Source organism: Melampsora larici-populina, assembly GCF_000204055.1.
Source record: "Melampsora larici-populina 98AG31 unplaced genomic scaffold MELLAscaffold_12, whole genome shotgun sequence".
NCBI lineage: Eukaryota > Fungi > Basidiomycota > Pucciniomycetes > Pucciniales > Melampsoraceae > Melampsora > Melampsora laricis-populina.
The window spans coordinates 1,476,127-1,493,807 of record NW_006768776.1 but is presented as its reverse complement, the minus strand read 5'-3'; the positions used below and the strand labels follow the sequence as shown (position 1 = coordinate 1,493,807).

Below are 17,681 nucleotides of genomic sequence, written 5' to 3'. Positions count from 1 at the left end.
CTCCCTTTAGCGTTTGTTTATGAGAATAATTTAACCACATACCAAGTGTGATATGGCCTGTAGGATGGGTATTTAAGTTAAGTTTCTTTGCTTATTCTCGTGTAATCATTACCCCAATGTCTTTCTTTCTTATGTGTTCATTTTGACGCATCACGATTACTTATATCACTTTGAATCAATTCTAAATTCTTTGTCTTTGTTAATTGCTACTCTGCTCAATTTCTCAATTTCTGTCACTTTCCTCACTTGAATATTTAGTTGTCATGCAACATTCCACTACTACCCCACCCCAGTCGAGTCCTGCTCCTGCTCCTGCTCCTGCTCCTGCTAACTATTGTAAGTGACTGATGTACTCGTACTTGTCATCAGAAACTAATGTACGCTTTTGACTTTCAGGGGCTGCCCGTAGTCCTCAAATGATTGGTCATCGATTGCCTGGTCATCACGCTAGGCCTATGAGCCACCAGATGAACTTTACTGGAGACAGTCCGGGTGCTGGAGAACGTGAGTGTTTTTCATGTCAGCAACATTACTTGAATGGTTCTAATGTATCTCGTTGTCATTTCCAGGTGGTTCTATCAAACCTGCTTTCAGTGAGCACCGTCACCGTGGAGCCTCTGGTAATGGAACTTTGACTTGTACCGTGTCAGCTGCACCTCAACATCGTATGAACAACTATCACCATGGAACGCCGGGCGCATTACCTCGTGCCGAATTGGCTTCAGCTGCACCTCATCACCATTGTTTCAACAATGACCATCATGGACCTCTCGACTCTGTACCTCCTATGCGACAAGATTCAATAATGAAAGTGTTTCATTACAACAGTCCTCCACAATCCACTAAGCTTAACTAAGCCCCTCTAGCGCGTTTGCCGCGCCCTCGCAGAGGGGCTTATATCGGACTCGCGTTTCATGGCGGGAGAGCTCCAGAAATTAAGTGCCTTTATGTACTTTTCTGGAGCTCTCCTCAATTCCTCACCGTAGGATTTCTCAAGGTTCAGGTATGTTCTCCTTCATGAGGAGCTACACAACCTCGTACCACTTTCATCAACAACTGAGAGCTGTGATGCTTTCAGGAAACATTGCGCAAATGGTTTCTTACATCCTCCTGTAACAGCCTAAGCATGCCAGTACAGGCCTGTACTGGCCTTCACCGAGATTTGGATGTTTGGTCCTTCGCCGAAACTGCCGCCGAAATGGATAAAAGCCAAAACCCTTAAGATATTCATCAAAACCCTTGGATATCGAGGGACACTTATCCCGGTGGCGCGAGGTCCTTTATTGTTTTTACGAAGACGAAACCCTTGTGGTGTTTTGTCAAGAAATTGGTAGTTTCCGACGAAGCTGCCATTTCAGCCTCCTGGTCTGAAATAGCCAGCTACACATTGCAACAAACTGGAAATCCGTTTTGAATACCCTTACTTCCAACAAATCTTGCTGAAAGTGGTACGAGGTTGTGTAGCTTCTCATGAAGCTACACATATCTGAACCTTGAGAAATCCCACAATGAGTATTTGAGGAGAGCTCCAGAAAAGTACATAAAGGTACTTAATTTCTGGAGCTCTCCCGCCATGAAACGCGAGTCCCATTTAAGCCCCTCTCTCGACTACTCGCTCGTCCGAGAGGGGCTTAGTTAAGCTTAACAATCCACCCAGACTTCTGTCACCTCGAAGCGCCCGTTAGAAGATCTGGAGTCATCTTTTGCATCATCCTTTCCGTCTTCGCAATCCCCTAACACTTCTGGCGGTGGTCGTGGTTCGAAATTCAACAAGCCTTCTCTCGAACAGTTATGTAAATCTTGGCTGAATGTTTCTGAGGATGCACTCGTTGGAACCGATCAAAAAGGTTCCACCTTTTGGGTCAAAATAACCGAGGACTTCAACAGCCGAGTTACTCCTGCCAATCAACGCACCCTCAAGTCCCTTAGTTCTCGCTGGTCTACTCTCAATGCAGCAATGGCAAAGTTTGCTGGCTGCTATCAACAGGTCCAGATGCTTCGCGAAACAGGAAAATGTGCTGCGGATCAGGTGGTGGATGCGTTGGTTATGTACCAATCAGATGTAGGTTCGGAGTTCAAGGACATGGCTTGTTACAATATTGTTAAAAACTCTCCTAAATGGAAGACCAATTCGACTGTGCTGGACTACTGTGGTACAGGTGGTGTGGACGATGACTTCGTGATGCCTCACGTACTGGCCGGCTTGGGTAATTTGTCTTTGACGGCAAGTCCTTCTACATCTACGTCTACTTCTGCAACGGATGTAAGTGGCCTGCCTTCAATGGATTGACCCGAAGGAAATAAGAAGGCGAAGAGAAATTGAAACTCCAAAGTGGATGATGTACAACCTCAGTTCATTACGAATCAAGCAGCTGGTCTTCGGGTTACTGAGAGGATCGCCGAACAAGGCGAAAGGCAAACTGTCGCTCTCGAAAGGATGTTTGAGTTATCTGTGCTCATGACTGACACGTCCAAAGTAGATGAAAGGACACGCGCAGGTATTGAGGCCGCGAAAGAGATGATCAACCGCAAGCATGAAGCTCAACGCGGTGTTTGATTTTTCCTTTTCAGCTAGGTTAGTCTGCGTTGTCATGAAGGATCTTTCTGCGGACTACCTGTTGTATCCTTTGATGAATGAATATGTCATTCGTGATATGTGATGTGTTTCTTGTTTTAGTATAAAGTTCCTGCCTCAATTTACTTTACTATTCACTCGTTACCACCAGTTGTATAAAGTGTCTTATATTACCTAGTTCATATTCCTTTTACTGTGCAAATATTATTCGTGTCAATATTGCTATCAATTTTATCATCGCTTAAAATCAATAATGTCTTCCTCACCTGAGTCAAACCGTAGCTCTTCATGTGACTCATCCCAAGATGGTAAGTTCTAAGGTTCTTATTTGACAATGCTTTTAATGATTTAAACTGGCCTGCTTTCAGTGACCTGGTTAGGCTCAGCCCATGCGACCGGCTTTTTGCCTCAAGAAATGCTTCGATACTTGAAGCATTTGGACGAACTTCCACAACGTGACACCTCACCCGAAATTCAACAAACTCCTGAAGGACAGGAACACGTCGATCCTCGCCTTCGTGCGAACCGCCCAGATGATGATCCACGTGAGATTGGATTCATTATCATTATATATTATAATGTTTAATGTCATGATGATCTTGCTAACATTATCATGATTGCTCATGATTATAACATAACAGGAAGTTCACCCACTCTGGCTCGAGTTGCGAATCTGAGTCCTCGAGCCCAGCGGGAATTACAACAATTGGCTGAATACAATCGCCATCGCCATTCAAGACAGGCTATACGCCACATTATCAAGATAATTCAAGATAAGCGTAGAGATGATTTCCGTCTACTACGTGAAGCTCTTCAGCAGGTCCACAACTATCACGGACGCTACCTGCAGGCTCCAGGCCAAAAGGCAGCTGCAGGTGCCTTGTTACGTGCCGGTGGGCTCGCGAAAGAATTTGTTGAACTCTTCGATAACGAAGCGAAGTGGCTATGGCTTCAAATGAGGGTTGATGCCCTTTATAAGTCATTAGTGGATGACTCTCTTACTACTACTACGTTTCTATTTGCTCTCTCTCTCTCTTACTTACTTACTTACTTACTTACTTACTATGCCATTTCTATGCTCTGTATATTTTGATGTGGATGGATTCAATATGTTACTGGTCAGCTCAGCAGTCTCTCGTATGTATGTTAACTTTGTACATAGAAGATATTTGATTGAATAATCACATAAACACATCGATATATGACAAGAAATTTAAAAGAGAGAATGAGAGGAGTGTAACTAAGAAGTGTAAACAAATTATGAACCGGAACTAAACAGCGCTAGAAACCAATAATAGTAAGAGGTCATCAGGATCAAGGAGAGCGTGACTAAGAAGCGTAACAAAAATATGAACAGGAACTAAAGAGAGCTTGGCAATCAAACGTCAACACTATAAAATCAAAAATCGATGAGTTTCATAGTTGATAAAGATACACCTACACCTGATGAATGAAATCGAACTCACTCTGGGTCAACGCCGCCATACTTTTGCCATATGTGTTCAACCAAGTCATCGCGTAATTCCCGATGAGCTTGAGGGTTCCGGAAGTTGCGGCCTTCCATGAAGCGAACAAACGCACCTGCAGGTCTAGGAAGTCGAACTGGAGGTGGTGGTGGTGGTTTGAAGATATGGACATCATTGGCGCCTCGTGGTTCTGCAGCCTGATCGGCTACTATCATGTTGTGTAGGATTATACAGCAATTCATGATAAGTTCAAGAACTGCCGGCTGCCACATTCAACACGGGCCTTTGATGATGGCAAATCGAGCTTGAAGAACGCCAAAGGTACGTTCTACGTCTTTTCGAGTTGCTTCTTGGAACTGGGAAAACAGCTTATATACAACATGTATCGTCAGTTAAGTTATGATAACACCAACCACGAATGAAATACTACATACTCTGGGTTTATCATCCTGAGGACAACTGATCGTTTGGATCAGGGTTGACCACTTCGGGTAGATACCATTGGCCAGATAGTAAGGAACGGTGTACACCGTTCCATTCACAGTGTAATGGCAAGGCGGAGCGTGGCCTAAGGCTAAATCCTGAAATAAATGGGAGCGTTCGAGCACATTGATATCATTCAGACTGCCAGGTAGGCCGAAGAATGAGTGCCAGATATGTAGATCTTGCGTAGCCACTACCTCGAGCACCAAAGTCGGAGTACCTTCCTTTCCAGAATAATGACCCTTGAGCGCCTTTGGACAATTTTTCCATTCCCAGTGCATACAGTCGAGGGAGCCGAGCATACCGGGGAAACCGCGTTCAGCGTTTTCGGCGAGGATCTTTTGCACATCCTCAGGGTTTGGTTTACGTTGATACTGATATTTAAAAGCCATTATGACACCCTTGCAAAATCGTTTGAGAGATTCGATGGCAGTTGATTCGCCAATACGAAGATACTCGTCTTGAGAATCGGCAGAGGTTCCATAAGCAAGTTGCCGAAGGGCAGCCGCGCACTTCTGGAACGGGGATAGGCCAAGTTTACCTGCGAGGTAACGAAATGGGCATCATTAGTCGCAAGCAAGTAAACATGATAGGAGGTAAATAAAAAAATTGAACATACCTAAAGCATCCCGTCTTTGTGTGAAGTAAGGATCGAGGTCACCTAAAGTCTTTGCAATGTGTACAAAGAGCCGACGACTCATTTGAAATCGTCTTCGAAACATCAATTCACTATAAACCGGGATGATGTCAAAGTAATCATTCATCAAGCCGAGGTGCCCAGCCTCACAGTTTCGAGGTAGATTTGGTGATCTACCAGGATAAGAGCCCCCAGGTCCACGTGGTATGTGTGAAACCATGATGTGGGCCTGGAGGTCTTGGTCATACGTAGCAAGAGCAGCGATAAATTGTCTTTGAAGGCCAGCGCATACGACATATTGTGCTAAGAAAGCTGGAGATATGATAGCATTCGAGTTCATCTTTAGGTTGGTTGAAAGGAAAAAGTAAGTAAAATATGTAGAGGGTGCAATAGTTTAGAAAGACAAGATGAATGAAGAGACACTGATGAAACCGTCAAGCAGTAGAACCAAGCGATATATATTATATAACTTTCAAGCACATCAAAGGCACTTGATGTGGTTTAAAACCGTGTATAACCACGGCAAAGACAAGCTTGGTCAACGTATCACCTCGCGATCGATCACATATGATATGAAGAAGAGAAGATGAGAAATCATGAATATCATGATTTGACATCATGATGTCAGAATACGTTTATCTTTGGCAGTTCGGGCAGACACACAACGTTTGCAGGGTCTGCCTGAAGAGCGCGGTGGGTGCGGCTCAAACTCAATAACTGATACAGCAGCCTGTACGGCTTGAGTCACCCGCTTTGGGGTCTGTACGATGTTTACAGATGCCGGGTGCGTTGGAGATGCTCTAAACTCAACAAAGTCCCACGCTGCGTCTCGCACGCTTCAAGCGCAGCGAGGGACTTATGACAAACTCGTAACTTTTTGCCTGTGAGGGGAACCAGTTTTTGCAGGAGAAATTTGCCTTCCTTATAAAACTTTTTCCCCTATTTGTGAAAAATCGAGATGCAAAGAAATGAAATTTTCGCCTCTCTGAGGCGAATCGATTGATCAAACAAAATCCCGAGGAAGCCGAGGAATCCCTCCTCTACTGGCTTCTGAAGCTCGAAGTTTTTGCTGAAATTGCCTCGTATTCGTATGTATAAACCACTCTCAAGGGTCAAATACAGGTCAAAACACTCGAAAACACTCCAAAATGCTGAACTTCAGAAGGAATCTGAAAGGACATTCCTCGGCTTCCTCGGGATTCTTTTGGATCAATCAATGCAACTCATAGAGGCAAACATTTAGTTTCTTTGCATCTCGATTTTTCACAAATAGGGGAAAAAGTTTTATAAGGAAGGCAAATTTCTCCTGCAAAAACTGGTTCCCCTCACAGGCAAAAAGTTACGAGTTTGTCATAAGTCCCTCGCTGCGCTCGAAGCGTGCGAGACGCAGCGTGGGACTTTGTTGAGTTTAGCCCCCCCTTGTGAGGCTTGACAGGACCCTGGAGAGCCCCTATATACCCGGCTTATTGGGTACGTAGGAATTGGCCTTTTTGGGCAAAAAGGGTCCTAATCTTCTGGGTAGGAATTTGAGAAAATTTCAAAAAAATCTAGTAAATGTGCCTTATTTGTGGGATACAAAGTTAAAACTGGGATTTTTTCCCAGTTTCCCGGTTTTTGTTTTTGGCTGTGTTTGGAACTTTCCCACGTTCTCCCAGTTTCCCAGTTTGCGTTTTTGGCGGTATTTGGGAAGCTGGGAAACTGGGAAAAAAATCCCACTTTTTGTTGTAGAGCGGGGTGTGCGTGCACGACTGCGCCTCAGCCAGTCACGTGACAGTTGTACAGACGTAGTAGATCTAGTCTCTGCTCCTCGGCGGAAGCTTCCACATCACCATCTGTGTGGAAGCCAACTCCTTGGAGAGAGAACTGACCGGCCGATCGTCCTATTCGTTATAGGTAATTACATCACCATATGTGTGGAAGCCAACTCCTTGGAGAGAGAACTGACCGGCCGATCGTCCTATTCGTTATAGGTTATGAGCAGCGCTACGCTTTAATCGTTTCGTCCTCGTCTCGCTGAAGCTCATAGAGTAAGACCGACCGCCATCGGCTTCCGAACTTATGTCAATACCTCGAACTCCACCAAAGAAGTTGCAATCCACGTCACAGATCGGAGCACAAACTCGAACACAGTCTTGTTCTAGATTGGAATCAATCGCCCCTGAAGAACAACAGATTTTAACTCGAGAAAATACTCCAGAATCAAACCCGAATACACCCAAGAATATATTCATCCAACCCCCTCCTTCAAATTTTCTTTTAACTCAACCCCCTGCAGATCCTTTCTTTACTCAACAAGTCAAATCAAATATCACAACACGTAATCCATCTCACACTCGTACTCAAGACCGCCAACTGAGCGAAGAAAACAAAATCGAAAAAACGCTAACGATGTCAGAATCCAATCACGCACCGGACCGCTTAAAATCTCTACTCGATAATCATAAAGACATCAATAAATTTATCACGGGAATCGATAAACTTGATCTGAACGGCACGAATCTTGCAATATGGAAGTTACGCACGTCAAGAGCAATCTACGAAATGACTGACATTCTTGACTACTGGAACAAAGATAGACCTGATGAGAACTCTGCTATTGAAATGGCAATTGATAAATGTGCCGGCCGTGTAATTAACTCAACTATCGACGCGGAACTTCAAGACATGATCTTGGGCAAGACTTTAGCTCACGATGCGATGGCAATTTTGGAAGATTTATTTCAACAAGGTGGTCGCACGGCTCAATATGTGGTTTTTAGATCAATCATGTTAAGAAAATTTGATGCAAACTCTATGGATCTCATGACTTTTGTTAATCAAGTTAACAAGGATTTTGAACGTCTTAAATCTGTTGGTTTTACCTGGGATGAAGATACGGTGAAGGGGATGATTTATCAACTTTGCTCTCCGACTACCGGTGAATTTGGAATGGATATACTCAACGCAACTCTTGACGCACGATATCGGACCGACAAGAAGCCCTTCTCATCTGCTGAAATCCAAAGCGCTTTGTCAAATCTTATCCTGACTCGCAAAACTGTTAACGAGAACGAAGAGGTTCAGGCGTTGACGGCTTCATTCAACCGCAATATGAAGCCATCCAATTGGACACCGGATTGCTCGAACAACTATCGACCTTCACCTGCTCCGAACTATCAGACTCCTAATCTTAGATCTCCTCCTCCCCATCAATCTTTTGGTACTCCACGCCAACCACCTCCCGGTCCAATCACAACGTTAGCGGAAAGAACTGAATTGGAAAAGAAGCAAATTGTTCCAGGGAAACGCGCGGCGAAAGAGATTCACGACAATATCTATCAATGCTTTCACTGTGCGGCTTTTGGTCATGGGAAGGATACTTGCTCTTTGGCTAAACGTGGTGCTCCACGTACTGCTCCTCATTTTTACGACTGGCGAAAATGTACCAATGGTAGATGGTATAGCATTCTTTCTCTCGGACTTTACCCCCCGCAAATCGCGACTCGTGTAGCAGAAATCGAGGAGTCAGCACCCGAATCGTCTTCAGCCGCTCCCACTCAAATCTCGGCATCAACGGTGGCATGGAGCGCTGAAGGAAACGAGCTGGACGAAAATTATCCAGAGTACCTTTTGGACAGTGGCGCCACGCACCATGTGAGCAATGCCATCCAGTCACTAATCAATTACTCTCCTTTACCCAACCCCATAAAGATGAAAACCACGGCTCATGGGGATTCTGCTTCCATAGTAGGAAGAGGATCACTAAGAGTGAAGACGGAAGACGGAACCAACTACATCATCAAAAACGTCTACTACAGTCCGCAAGCAACCAGTACGCTTATCTCTCAAGCGGCATTGGTGGAGGATGGTGCAAAACTTTGGTTTTGGGGTAATCATGTTGTAATCCGGATGCCTAGTAAACAATCAATTGTGGCTTCCTATTCTGATTGTCATTGGATCATACACGCAATGAAACAAACTGTTATTCCAAGAACCATCCCAGAGAGAGTCGGACAAATCAAAGTCATGAGCAGCCAGCAGAAGGCAGAGGATGTTGCATATTTGTGGCATCATCGTTTTGGTCACGTAGATATGAAACGTATACAAAAACTATGTGCGGAGCAGATGGGTTTGGGACTACCTTCTTCCATCCCATTGGGCGAATTCACTTGTGAAGATTGTTTGACATGCAAAAGTACACGACAACGCAAACTGGGACGAACCGGTAGGGAATACGGCTTACTTGATGTCATAGTCTCTGACGTCATGGGCCCGTTTCCTGAGGATGTGAATGGTAACCGATTCACTGTCACCTTTAGGGACGTAGCAACTACTTATTCCAACATTTTAATCATAAAGAACAAATCTGATGTACCTGACACCTTCACACGAGTAATCAACAAGTGGGAACGAGAGACGGGATACAAGGTGAAACACGTAAGAACGGATGGAGGAGGTGAATATGTTAAGACAACTTTCAGCAACTGGTTAAAAGGAAAGGGTATTGTTCATGAACACTCTAATCCCTATGAACCCGAGCAGAACGGAGTCGCCGAACGACTCAACCGCACAATCAGCGACATGGGTAGGACGATGCTGGCGGCTTTGCACCTACCGCAGTCATTTTGGTCGTTTGCGTATGTAGCAGCATGTTATCTCCATAACAGGCTCCCAAATACCTTGACCGGGAACAAAACCCCTTACAAATTGTTTTACGGACGGAAACCACAGCTCGACATTATTCGCACCTTCGGAGCGACGGCTTTTGTACATCGTCATGACGCACAACAACAAGGCAAGCTAGACGAAAGAGGTAAAAAGTGTGTCATGGTTGGTTATCTCGAGGGGAGTAAGGGATGGATATTTTATGCTTCAGGATCTAAAGTTCTGCTGAAGACAGGCATAGCAACATTCCCATATGAAGACAAATTTTCTCAGGACGTTATTGAACATGATCCGACCAAACCGACATCATCTACATCACTGAATAAGTTACTCGACCTGCCACCAAACAAAGGTCGTTTGGATTTCATTGTTCACGCTCTACGACTTGGTGACTTCTCCGGCGAAATGAAAGCAGAAGCCGAGGACGCTTTGGTTGAATCTTTAACAAGCACCATAGACTTATCGTCTGGCGCCAAAGAACCACTGACGTACTCTGCTGCGATGAAGGATGAAGTTGCGAGGGAATGGAATAAGGCTATGGAGGCTGAGCTGAATGCAATGGAGGAGATGGGTGTTTGGAAGATTGTGGATCGTCCTGATAACGTCAACGCTCTGGGTTTGAAATGGGTCTACAAACATAAACAACTCGACTCAAGTGGCAAGCCAATTAAATTCAAAGCACGGCTTGTTGCTCAAGGTTTCTCCCAGAAGGAAGGCATCGACTACGACGAGACTTTTGCTCCTACGGCGTGCATGGCATCACTACGTTTCCTGCTAGTACTGGCAGCAAGGATGGGATGGGAGGTGCACTCATTTGACGTGACGGCGGCGTACTTACATAGTGACATCACAGGGAAAGTTTATTTTAAACTACCTCCAGGTGCTATGGAAGAGGCGAGAAGGGCAAACAAAATTCTGGAGGCAGTAAAGGCTTTGTATGGGACGAAGCAGGGTGCACGCTGTTGGTGGAAGCATTTTGCAAAGATATTACGCAAGTTAGGTTTCAATCCTTGTCAATTCGATCAATCATCATATTTTTGTAAGAGGGGTGACGGTATTTGTATCATCTGGGCTCATGTTGACGATGGGGCAGTGACGGGTAGTAGTGTAGAATTATTAAGGGAGGTGGCGAAGGCACTTACGGAGGATCTGAAGATCAGGTGGTCGGAAACCCTAGACTGCATCATTGGCATCGATGTTAAACAACTTGACAATGGTTCATTTCAACTTTTGCAAGAAGGACTCACAAACAAGATTATCAACTCCTTTCTTGAGACACCAGGCAAGTTATCCATGTCGTTGAATTCCTCCTCCTTACCAACGTCGCCAACGGAGGAAGAGGACGACATCGACAAGACAAAGTTCCTATCGGTGATTGGTTGTTTAAACTATCTAGCAGTGGCTACAAGACCAGACTTAACATACGCTACGAATTTCCTGGCACGATTCTCTGCTCGACCGACAACTCAACACTGGGCGGCAATTCAAGGCGTACTGCGTTATCTGAAGACATCAGGCTGTGTGAAACTACATCTAAAACCTTTAATGAATGAAGTCAAGACAGGCCTACATACTTACGTTGACACAAACTGGGGTGGAGAATATTCCAAATCAGTACACGGATATGCGACTTTTTTCTTAGGTTGTCCTTTGGATTGGACTTCTAAAAGACAAGGTTGTGTTGCGACATCAACTTGTCATGCCGAATATATGGCACTGGGTACGGCGGCAAGGGAGGCAGTCTGGTTGAGGAATTTAGTTGGGGATGTGTTGGGTGCAATGGGACCGGTGAAGATGTTCTGTGACAATACGGCGGCAATTCATGTATCAAAGGATAATTTGTCAAACAAAAGGACAAGACATACAGATAGGGAGTTTTATTATGTAAATGAGCAATTATTTAAAGGCACGGTAACTCTACATTGGGTGGAATCAAAGCATCAAAAGGCGGACATTCTGACAAAAGCACTAGGTCCGATACTTTTTGAAGCTGGGAAGAAGAACTTGATGTTGACGGCCTAATTTCATTTTATTTTTTTCATTTCAATTATATTTTGTTATTTTTTTGTTTGAGTTTTTTTTGTTTCTTTTGTTGGTTGTTTGTTTTGTATGAGGTTGTCTGAGGCTTGTTGTGGGGGGGGTGTTGTAGAGAGGGGTGTGCGTGCACGACTGCGCCTCAGCCAGTCACGTGACAGTTGTACAGACATAGTAGATCTAGTCTCTGCTCCTCGGCGGAAGCTTCCACATCACCATCTGTGTGGAAGCCAACTCCTTGGAGAGAGAACTGACCGGCCGATTGTCCTATTCGTTATAGGTAATTACATCACCATCTGTGTGGAAGCCAACTCCTTGGAGAGAGAACTGACCGGCCGATCGTCCTATTCGTTATACTTTTAACTTGTAGGAATATGTCAAAAAGTCAAGGGAAAAAAATTATGTTGCTTACACCTGAGGTAGGAATCCAGCCTCTGCAGGCCATAACCACCATCAGCATCAAACTGCATATTAGGGGGGTTCAGGTCAAAAAATTTTACTACTTTTATCGCAAAAAACTTTTCCCAATTGCGTAAAATTTACATTAGCCGGGGAAAAGAAAAGTATAACTGTATAATACAAATGTGGGATGGGAAGGGGCAGAGAATCCGAAGCCATGACCAGGCCAGGAGCCTCAGGAGTCTTGCCACCGCGGAACCCTTCTTCCTTCGACTTGTAGTCAAGTCGAGGGAAGATTTGAAAGTGACTCGTAGTCGAGTCCCTGCGTTCTCAGGTAATCTCAGAGAGCACCTGAGATTTGGCCTTGATACAGGCCTGAACTTCACCAAAAAAAAAATCGTAATCCTGACCCAAAAGTAGCAAAATCCCAATTGAGAAGCCCTGCGGTACCAGTCACTGTAGCCCGATCACGGTGGCCCATCAAGTCTAAAGTCAACGCTCAAGCTGACCATTCAGCAGGTGAGACATCCCTTCACTTACCACTACGAAGATCCTCAAGTTGTAGTTTTTCACCGTTGACACCTCAGATACACCTCACCAGCATGGTACGGAACGACAAACCAAAAAATCTGATGGGGAATATGGGCTTCCGGTCGAAACGGAGTCGAAGAACTACTGCCCCCGCTAAGATGACTCCTCAAAAAGCACAATCGATCTCGGCTTCACTTGGAATTGCTATCCATCCAGTTCCAGGTACCAATGAAGATCTTGACGGTGACTCACTTGATAACCTTGAATTGAATCAGTTCTTGCCTTTACCCGACGAACCAGAAGCCCCTGCTTCTTCAATAACTGACGCCGCCCATCAGTTTGCTCAAGAAAGTCGTGATTGGTGGAATGCAGAGGATTGAAGAATTCTTAAGCTGCAGTGGAATGCAATCAAATTTCAAATACTGCTACCTACCTTTATCTTCAGGACAAAACATGAAATTGGACTTCTGAAGCCTCGTACCTCGGTGTGGATATCAACTGCCAGTGCTTGAATTCCAAACTCACAATGCAAACAGTCAACCTTATTGACATCTTAGGCTTTCACAGCAAGCATCAAATCCTTGTCTGCGCTTGTATGCCAAAACCTGTACAACTTTTACACTATGGGTATACCTCAAGCTTGCCTCAAAATCCACAGACAGCATTTTCAGTACAACTCCTTCAATTTCACCATCAAATGTGGAATACGACTGTCATATCTAGTACTGGATTTGTCAATGGATTGATCTTGTTCCTTAATTTACAAATCAAAACTAATCTGAAACCTTGAACTCATCAATACAGATCACTCATTCATGATCGTGATCTCAGAAGACAATTCACCAGCTCGGTCAACATGTATCGAACCATTGTGCTATGTATGAGAAAGATTTATAATGAGGGTCTCAAGCTTTCAAATGCTCAGTTATTGGTAGACCGTTGTGGTCGCTGTTTTGGTCCAGCAATCAATGAAGAGCCACATGTGATTCTTAGATGGCAATTTTCAACACAGACATTACACTTGATCAAGCAAGGACAATCCTACTGAAGCAGAGTATCCAGAAATATTTGTTAAACCGTCATTTATGAAAAAGAACAAGATTATCCAGAACTCCACTGAAGCCCAAGCCAAGGATGTGAAAGTAGGTCGCTCGACATGATATAGTGTGATATCAGTATCATTAAACTGACTTGTTCTTAATCTAGAACCCTTGTTCTGACTCTCATACCGCGGCAAATGATGTGAGGAACTCGACTTCATGGAAAAGAAGTGACGACACCGGCCTCTTTGGGTGTACTTGCCGGCACAATGTACCTCTTAAACTCGCTAATATTTACAAAACTGGCGAAAAGTAAGTCTTTCACCTTGGCTCGACCTAATCAAGTAACTCAACATGATTTTCTATTTACGCATAGGCTTTATTATCCATTAAGTATCCTTGAGCAGCTCTTGCTAGATTTGCCCGATATTCAAGTTGGAGTTCTATATGACATTGGTTGTCAGCTTGAAGCACATACAAAAAAGGTAGTTAGTCTCAAATTTTATCTCAAAATTCAATACTAACATCATCATATCAACAGCAAAAGTTCTTTGAAGCTATTGCACATTGGCTCAACTTTGGAACATCCGTATTCCATGCTTACGTGCACAACTGGGCTTGTCAAGTCCTTTACAACCCTCGATTCAACAAATTCTGGGGATTGTCGGATGGTGAAGGACTGGAACGGTTCTGGTCCTTCCTGTCATTGTTGGTGGCAGTCAATCAAATATCAACACGGATTCATCGACTACTATCAATCAATTGGCGGGCTGATTACTTTGTGGAAATTACTTTGAATTCAACAGGTACATGTGTGGTACTTTTGTTTTTTTTCTTCAGATGCTAATTTTGGATTGACTTAGCCAAATGGCTTGTTTGCAGGCTACACAATGCCAAAACCATATTAAGACAATCAAGTGGTGCTCTTGACACTTTGATGAGCACAAGGAGCTCTATGTTCCCGACCATCCGCTACACTCACAAATTCCTGCGCCAACAATGGGAGTTGGAGCGTCACTCTCAAGAAAAAAGATCTCATGTTCAGGAACAACAGAAGATTGAACTTGGTCGATTACTATTGTTAGAAGAGACAGCTCAAACAATACACTGCCAGCATTAAATATGTTCCCTGGTCGGAACATGACCTAGTCTGGGAATATCATTGAGAGAAGAATGGTGCATCAAATCATCTTGCACTGCACATCTGAGCCATAAAGCATACACTACATATGTGCAAACATCTGAGTAAATGCTCAGCTATCAGCTACATACAGGTCCGCTCAGTTATCTGCTCATCTAGATAAGAAGTTCATGTGTAATACATGCTGTAAGTTTGTTCAGATTGAGCCACACATCTCAAAATATTGACTACATATATCACAATGGCTACTCAGGAAATATTCATGGAGCTGTGTAACAGTAGCAGGATGGGAATGTGATCACTAGGACCCATATTCCCATCTGGGAACCTCTTTAATGCTGGCAGTGATATGGTAAGTGTGACTCCTTTTTTTCAAAAAAGAAGTCTTATATTTGACTTCCATCTTTCTATTAAGGGCTCAAGATGCATAAAATATTGAAGATGCGGCTATCAGGCTAGCCAAGCACAATGAAATACAAAAAAAGATTGGAAAACAACGCACCAAGGTTGGATCTGACAGTATCTTGAACGACTTGAATGGTATGTAATGTACTTTATGTCATTGTTTCCATAAATAATAGGCTGACATACAGCTCTGTATCCACTTTACTTTAGTGCTAGAACAGGATCAAATTTTGAAAATATGGTTTGCTAAACAAGATGTACAGAATCAGTTTGTGGCCATTCACGAGCAGAAACGGCCTTTGGATGTGAGTCGACGAGATGGAAAGAATTCAAGTATTGGCAAGTCAAAAATATTCTCTTTAACACAATTATCCCTTGTCGACCGATCAAATTTTTCATGTGCACAGGATACAATGACAAAACACACCTACTCAAGTCACTCCGCGACCAAACTGCTAAATTAAAAACCAAACTGGAAACATATCAAAAGCTTTTATTGAAATATTCAACTACTTCTCCCCATCCATCACAGCCAACAAACATTACCTACACCAAGCTTCTTGAAACCGACTTTGATCACTTGTTTTGGAATGATGGTCTCTTCACCGACAGACGCGAACCTTGGGCAATCAATGCTAATACACAACATGGAATGCGTCAAATTGCCTATTACGATCAAGCCAAAGAAGAAATCCGCCGCTTGGGATGGGAAGCTAGAAGAGTGATGCGGTGGGACATTGATTCCCACAGGTTGCTTTCAACTTATCTTTATCAACTTCAAACACACATTCTAGTTGAAGACGCACAGCCAATTGATCTGCCGTTGATAAATCATCCAGCTTTGAGCTTGCTTAGTGGTCTGGGTAAGATATCAGCTGCAAGAATGATCATAAATCAAAAGCTAGTGCGGATATTCAATTTACAAGCAGACTGGAATACGGGTCTGAGAGAGATTCTTCATTGCACACCATCGCAAGAAGGCGATAACGAACTCAAGATCTCATGGTACAATCAAATTCAAAAAATTCAAAACATGTATGTCAAGAAGATGCTCTCATTGAACACAGGTTTTGTAACTATTTTGGAGGGGGTGGAGGATGTTATTCAGACGGATAATCAAGCAAATAACAATATCCAAATTGATAGTGAGGGTATTACTAATACTGATGGTGATTCAAGTGATGACTTGAGTGTTGAGGACATTGATCTGGAATGGGAGGATGTCCATGAAGCAATGATGTGATGATGTAATATGATTTGTAATACTTTATCAATTCTTGCAAAATAAATAAGAAGAAAAATGTGTTTGATGAAATAAATGAAGCAGCCCTTTGACTTTTTTCATACCAAAGATACATAAGAATCTAAGCCCAACCATCACTTTTTGATACATATGAGAATTTAAGCCCACCCGTGCCAGTTTTTGGCCTTGTAAAAATGTGACCTGTTTGATATCACATTCAAATATTGAGAGTATTTATGTTATAAGCTGATCTAATACCAAATAACAATAAGGGTACTCAAAGTAAGTATGTACGTGTACACACTTTTTGCTATATACTTTTTGGATCCCACTATTTAGCGCCCCCTTAGGGAAAACCCGACGCCCGCTTTTTTTGGGGTATTGCCCGAGGTGTCCGACACAACCCAACATCCCCAGCAACGGTGGCTTGCTAAGCTAAGCTAAGGATTTTTGCCACCTTGGCTTAGCTTAGCTAGAAGCCGCTAAGGAAAAATCCGCTAACGCTAATCTTAGCGGATTTCCGCTAATGCTAAGCCATTAGCTTAGCGGACGTAAAATGACGCCCGCTAAGCCAATTAATTGGCCGCTAAACCGCTAATAGCGGCTTAGCGGCCCTTTTTTGCACGTAAAACATGTATTTTTTTGATAGCTAAGCTCCCGGCTTAGCTTAGCGCAGACCCGCTAAAGGAAAAATCGAAATTTGATTAGCTTAGCTTGAATGCACTAAGGATTTAGCGCTAGCTTAGCAACAAAAAATTGCTAAGCTAATGCACCGCTAAGCGCCAACTTAGCTTAGCTGTGCCACCGTTGTCCCCAGCCAAGTTTTGGCGCGTTCGGACCTGCAGGGCTCCTGCAGGGCTCCCTCTCATAACACATTCCCACGTTATGAGCCCCATATACCTACATTGAGCCCCTATCCCCTTTTGAGCCCGATGTGATGCAATCACAACATGTCAAAGTATACCAAGGGGGAACCCCTCCCAAATCAAACCTCCTTAAGGAAGGGCCTGCCTCCCCACCCCATTTCCTTCCTTCCTTTGTCCGATTTTCACTTTCTAGTTTTTTCACACTCCCTCCATCAAA

The 17,681-nt window shown here is 43.7% G+C and overlaps 5 protein-coding genes across 5 annotated transcripts; 4 read left to right on the top strand and 1 right to left on the bottom strand.

The window, feature by feature from the left end:
• Positions 1-263: 263 nt before the first annotated feature.
• MELLADRAFT_105231 (uncharacterized protein) lies at positions 264-2,557 on the top strand (the record flags this gene model as incomplete). Its single annotated transcript, XM_007408425.1, has 5 exons — positions 264-336; positions 397-504; positions 570-827; positions 2,160-2,263; positions 2,354-2,557. The coding sequence occupies 5 exons, from the start codon at positions 264-266 to the stop codon at positions 2,555-2,557; spliced, it is 747 nt and encodes a 248-aa protein (XP_007408487.1).
• Positions 2,558-2,828: 271 nt separating this feature from the next.
• MELLADRAFT_105230 (uncharacterized protein) lies at positions 2,829-3,668 on the top strand (the record flags this gene model as incomplete). Its single annotated transcript, XM_007408426.1, has 3 exons — positions 2,829-2,883; positions 2,944-3,120; positions 3,217-3,668. 3 exons carry the CDS (start codon positions 2,829-2,831, stop codon positions 3,666-3,668), a joined length of 684 nt encoding a protein of 227 aa, XP_007408488.1.
• A 1,954-nt stretch (positions 3,669-5,622) lies between these two features.
• MELLADRAFT_85041 (uncharacterized protein) lies at positions 5,623-5,781 on the bottom strand (the record flags this gene model as incomplete). Its single annotated transcript, XM_007408370.1, has 1 exon — positions 5,623-5,781. The coding sequence occupies one exon, from the start codon at positions 5,779-5,781 to the stop codon at positions 5,623-5,625; it is 159 nt and encodes a 52-aa protein (XP_007408432.1).
• A 7,146-nt stretch (positions 5,782-12,927) lies between these two features.
• On the top strand, positions 12,928-13,817 carry MELLADRAFT_105229 (uncharacterized protein; the record flags this gene model as incomplete). Its single annotated transcript, XM_007408427.1, has 2 exons — positions 12,928-13,106; positions 13,574-13,817. 2 exons carry the CDS (start codon positions 12,928-12,930, stop codon positions 13,815-13,817), a joined length of 423 nt encoding a protein of 140 aa, XP_007408489.1.
• Positions 13,818-15,487: 1,670 nt separating this feature from the next.
• Positions 15,488-16,598, top strand: MELLADRAFT_62062 (uncharacterized protein; the record flags this gene model as incomplete). The annotated part of the gene is made up of 3 exons (XM_007408428.1): positions 15,488-15,490; positions 15,544-15,660; positions 15,792-16,598. The coding sequence occupies 3 exons, from the start codon at positions 15,488-15,490 to the stop codon at positions 16,596-16,598; spliced, it is 927 nt and encodes a 308-aa protein (XP_007408490.1).
• Between the last annotated feature and the right edge of the window lie 1,083 nt (positions 16,599-17,681).